Source organism: Oncorhynchus clarkii, chromosome 16 (genome assembly GCF_045791955.1).
Source record: "Oncorhynchus clarkii lewisi isolate Uvic-CL-2024 chromosome 16, UVic_Ocla_1.0, whole genome shotgun sequence".
In the NCBI taxonomy this organism is placed as follows: Eukaryota; Metazoa; Chordata; class Actinopteri; order Salmoniformes; family Salmonidae; genus Oncorhynchus; species Oncorhynchus clarkii.
In genome coordinates this window covers 42,874,342-42,879,785 of record NC_092162.1, presented here as the reverse complement: position 1 = coordinate 42,879,785, position 5,444 = coordinate 42,874,342, and the positions used below count along the sequence as shown (strand labels likewise).

General features: G+C 43.7%; 1 protein-coding gene across 1 annotated transcript in view; it reads right to left on the bottom strand.

Moving 5' to 3' along the window:
• Positions 1-2,004: 2,004 nt before the first annotated feature.
• The window catches only part of LOC139368504 (membrane-associated guanylate kinase, WW and PDZ domain-containing protein 3-like), a 190,554-nt gene continuing 187,114 nt past the window's right edge, over positions 2,005-5,444 (bottom strand). The window contains exon 23 of the mRNA XM_071107477.1: positions 2,005-3,874. Coding sequence (XP_070963578.1) covers positions 2,820-3,874 — 1,055 coding nt within the window. The 3' untranslated portion in view covers positions 2,005-2,819. The remainder of the gene's footprint in view (positions 3,875-5,444) is intronic.

The window sequence follows — 5,444 nt, the reverse complement described above, 5'->3', positions numbered from 1 at the left end:
CACACTTGATGCGCATGCTCAGTATGTGATCTCTACGGGTTGTGTAGTTTTCGAGTTGCATGGGCTGTATGGGAGTTGAAGTTCCTTTTTGGGCAATACGTGCGTCTCTGCACGCAATCACTACAGCTGACGTAATGTTTTTTTTTTATAACCCGAGCGCCTCTGACAGACAGCCTACTGAATGTCTTTCCCGCGCAATGGCGCGCACCGTTCAAAACATTTCAAATGTAATTTGGTAATGAGCTGTCCGTCCTATGCATATCATGTTTTTCTCAAAAAATGTATTCTATAATATATTCTGCATATTGTATTTGCAAATAAAGCTGCATAGTTATTTTGATACTTTCAAATATTTCAAACCAAATCATTTTACTCAAGTATGAAAATTGGGTACTTTTCCCACCAGTGGTTATTACAGCAAACAGGACAGATTCATTGTAGCATTAAATACACTTTACACAAAGGAATATGTTTATGTTTTCAAACTTTATTTATCAGTGCATGAACAGAACGCCAAGACCAGATTACTTCTTCTCACCATTTTATTTTCTTCTTAATTACTTAAAAAAATAATAGAGCGATTTACATCATTTTTTGGGGAATGAAGGTAAGTATTTATACAGGTGCTGTACAATTTATAAACATTTACAACTACCACATAATGTAGAGACCAGAAGGCTGTTCTGTTGAAGCAATGCAAGGCCACATTATTATATAGACACACGTGACATGAACAATAATGATGTAAAAGGGAAACTATACATAACTGAAGAGTTCATCAAAATCAGTATACTTTTCTAAGATTTTATCAAGAGATGGCAAAATGTGAATTGAACCACACCACAGGACAAGCATCGCGGACTAATCCGTTTCTCAATAGATTTTCATTTGAAAGCTACTCCATACATTGTGAGTGCATAATTCAATGCCGTACGTAAAAATCCCTTGTTTTCCATGGTTGCTAGGAAGAAAAGACTGCTTTGTTTAAACAGACTTTAAGCTGGACACACAAACGTAAAGGTCTTAGTAGATATGTTTCATACATGCTACATCATTTATGCCCTAAAACAGAGTAGGCTATACCGTAACAATTGTTTAACATTATGTAGTGGTCGTGAAACTCGGGTTTCAGGGATTCTGACCGTTTCTTTACTTCCTCCAGGAGAGGGCACTATAGTCTAAAGTGTATCAGAATAAACCACGATATGTTTGGTATTACCTGGGTATTACTGTAGTCTTTAGATTGATTGAATATTAACATCTTGGACTGGTGCACAATTCAAAGCACATTTTGATGTGCACGTTAGAATAAGAAAAACTGCTATGTCGCAACAAAAAAAATTGCAAAGGTCTCAACTTTGAACGTCAATCTGTTTATACAGCTAATTTACCCCCACATTTAGATTAGTAAACACCTTGCTAAATAAGACACATGAGATAACGTACAGTCAAAGCTACAGCAATATCTAAAATAAATACCTGTCAGCTTGTAGTATACACATTTTGCCAGAAGACCTTAAATAGCTGCTGACAATAAACAACAACACGGATTAAGGATGGAACAGGCTGTGAATGGATAGAAATAGAATGTATAGGGATCATAGACTGACATACACAATTATCTAGTAGTCCATATGTCATTTACGTGGCTCATCCAACATGGTGGCACAGGTCAATTGATACAGTGATGCAATGTACACTAGAACACAGTAGTCATGAGCAATTTTTGAAGTACTCCCACAGGTGTCTATGTGGCTAAAAAAACACATTTACATTTTCAGTGGTTATGTCTCTTCTACACATTCTATTTCTATGCTTAGCTCACTACATCCAAATGTAGCATATGAATACGTAGATAGTATGTATGTGTGTATGTGTGTATGTGTGTATGTGTGTGTGTGTGTGTGTGTGTGTGTGTGTGTGTGTGTATGTATGTATGTATGTATGTATGTATGTATGTATGTATGTATGTATATATATATATATATATATATATATATATATATATATATATATACTTTGTCATAGTTCATCTCAATAAATTACTATGTGCTTCATAATAAACACACGTGTAGCAGTAAGTAAACAATATACCTAACCACAAGTGTATGGTCATCAGATAGATGCATATAAAGCGTTGTCGTAATGATCTAAAATCTACTGCAAAGCTGATAACAGCGATTCAGAGTCTACACAGAGAGCATGACTGGACTGGATATGGACAGACAATCATTGAAAACCCAACCCCCCTTCATCTCCCAGTGACTCGAGGAGTAATCGCCATCACCTCTTTTATACACCCATCAGGGACACAGCAGTGGATCAATCCCACCAGGAACACAAAACGCTGAGTGATTTTGCCTGGATACGAGCCCATCCTTCAAACCTTCATACAGAGTGACAAGCAGCATCCTTCATCAAAGCATCCTTTCATTACCGACAAAAAGAGTTTCACAGAAAGGATTATACAGGACATGAACCAACTCCCTTCCCAGCATGTCCGAGTCTCTGATTGGCACAAAACAGATTGGATTTCACTGTCCTTCACATCAGACAGGCACCCACCACCACTGCAGAGCCACAAACTGACTGCACTTTGAACATTAAGACAGCCTGGAAGGTTGGCTGAGGCAAACTGTGAAAAGAAGCATTGATATGCAATAGGAGGCAATGTGATGATGAGGAGTAACACAGTGATGCAAAATAACCTCGATCCCCTACACTCCTCATTGGTCCATTCTAAATATCATCAATGCAGGTGAGCAGAACTGTAGTCTTGTATGTATCTGTTATGGACGGGTTAGTCCGTCTATAACGCATCAGTTACCCTCCGCATGAGAGTGTATCTTGGCTGAGCTGGGGACCTTCCACGGCCCCGGGGTGATGGTGGCCGGTTTCTTACTGCTAGGGTTCCCGTTATATGTGTGCTCCTGGATAGCAGCACTACTTGTGCTACCCCTGGTATCACTCGGATTCTCCTCCTCAGCCGCCTCTCTGTGCTTGCTCTCTCTTCCCTCTCTCTGACCCCCCTCTCTGCGATGCAGGGTTCCGCCCTCAGAGTCTGGACGTGCCTTTTCCCTCTGTATCTGGGAGTGGGATCTATGAGGCGCCGCCCCCCTGTCCTTCCTACGGCTCTCGCTGGTTCCCCAACCTTCGCTCTCCCTCTCCTGTCTGCGAGTGGGGTCCTCCTCCTGATTACTCCTCCTCCTCTCTCCCCCCTGCGTGCCCTCTCCAGAGGCCGGGTTGGAGCTGGGATGCTGCTGCCCTCCAGAACGCCTCTGACCCTCATCCTGGCCCCTTGAGGGCTGCCTGGAGACTCCTGCCTCTGGATCCCTCCTAGGGGTGGTCTTCCTGGGGCTGGAAGAGCGTCCCTCTCTGCCCTCCCGGCGCTCTCTCTGGCCGTGGCTGTGGGCCTTCCTCTCCCTTCTTACGTCTCCCTCTAAAGACTCGTTCTTGTTTTCAACAGTCCCTGTCTGGCTTCGGTCACCTCTGTCTGTCTTCCTGGGGCTCTGGGAGCGCTCTTTGGTATCAGCCCGGGCTTCCGTGGCTCTCTTGGGGCTAGCATGCTTGTTGCTGTGGGACATGGAGTCACTCTTCTTGGGGAGGGTGTTGGGACTGGTGTGTCCCCTGTGGTGGTGAGGCTGCTGCCCTCTGGCCTTGTTGGGCTCCAGCAGCCTGGAGGGGGAGGGGGCAGCAGCAGCGGACATGTCCCAGTCAGAGGGCTCTTCGGGGGCAGTGGTGTTGGCGGACGAGGGCGGGGACAGCTCAGAGGTGGACAGGGAGATGGAGGATGGAGAAGCGGGAGATGACTGCTGGCCGGATGCAGAGAGTCTTGGAAAGCTTGAGGGTGAAATGTTCACTTTCTCCTTCATACCTGGAATAAAGGCATTGAGAGTCATAGTGAATGAGAAATGAAATGGTTTCACCTCTAGCTAACTGAGAGAAAAAAAAAAAAAGAGATTGGCGTCTTTCCAATCTGCTTCAATATCACAGTTATATTAAAGTCTGGGATATAATTGTATATTCAATATGTGAAGGTGGTGAAGTATCTTTAAATCTCTTAAAATAAGAGCACATATAACACAATTCATTTCTTTCTCTACTTTCCCAATTATAACCTTTCAAATATGAGCTTTTGAGTCAAATAGACAATATGAATGTGAGATATGTATCAGTGGAGGCCAGTGACATCAAAGGGAGGTAGGTGCAAGGTTTTCTCCATAGTCGCACGGCTGACGTTTCAATTTCCCCCTCGAGCTGATAAGAGTAGCACCGGCGTGATTGAGAGAGCAAAGATGTAGCGGAGAACCAGCAAGTGAGATGGACTTATTGGAGCTGAAATGGGGTTTTCCATTTCTATGAGGAACAACTCATAGAAATCCATTCTTATTCATCTCAGGACAGGAAAGAGTTGATACCGGTGAACGCACACACACGTTTTTAACATTTGCCCTCCTTCCCATTGATCAACATCTAGTTAACGACTTTCTCCTGGTCTCAATCATTGTGATGTCGTGTGCGTTCAGTGGCGTCAGTGTTTGGGTTCTGTAATAACCTTAAAACAACCTCGGGGGCTCTAGAGCCACGTCGTACTCCAGCGTGGGTCTCAGGCCCCAATTCAATCAATTGCAGATAAAGAAAAACTGCAGTTTCACTCAGAATGCTAACTCTATTTTAAGGCCATGATTGGTTTTGTCCTTGAGAAAAATAACGCTGTCTTTTCATGGTAAACACCTCTAGTACCGCATTAACATTCAGAGGGAACCTGTACTGTAGTGCAATTTCCTTTATCTATGATTGATTGAATTGAGACCTTAGTTAGTAAACTTGTTTCCCAGGAGCCACTGCCTCCGTTCAGACCACCTCCTGCAGGCCACAGTTAGAGAAGCTCTCATCCTACGAGACCTTGCCTGGGGCATAAGGCTGTTATGAGAGGAGCCATCCAGTTCTGATTGAGGGGGCAAGGAGGAGAGATAGACAGAAGCTCATTTTAAAAGGAGAGAACAGAGGCAAAGAGGAGGAGAGAGGAGAACGAGGTGGTTTACCAAGGTTATTAGGGACAGACCAAGAAAAGCAGTGAGGCCACTAGTGATGCTCTGGTTTCATGTAGAAGCACAGGGTGGAGGAAGAAGAGTTCACACCTACAGGGAGGAAGAAGAGAGAGAGAGACAGAGAACAGTGCCAGGACAGCCAGACAGAGAGGTAGAGCCAGATAGATAGAGCGGTATAAAGCGAGAGAGAGAGAGAGAGAGAGAGAGAAAGGTAAAGAGAGACGCCTGCAACAGCCTTCACATGCAAAAAAAGGGAGGTACTGTAAAAGCTGGGTTATAATGTGTGTGTGTTTTGGAAGGAGTAGTAATAGTGTTTGAGCAGTGTTGAGACCCTACAAGTAGAATAAATAGTATTCTAGAAATACAATACTAGAACGCACATGGTTAGTCCAT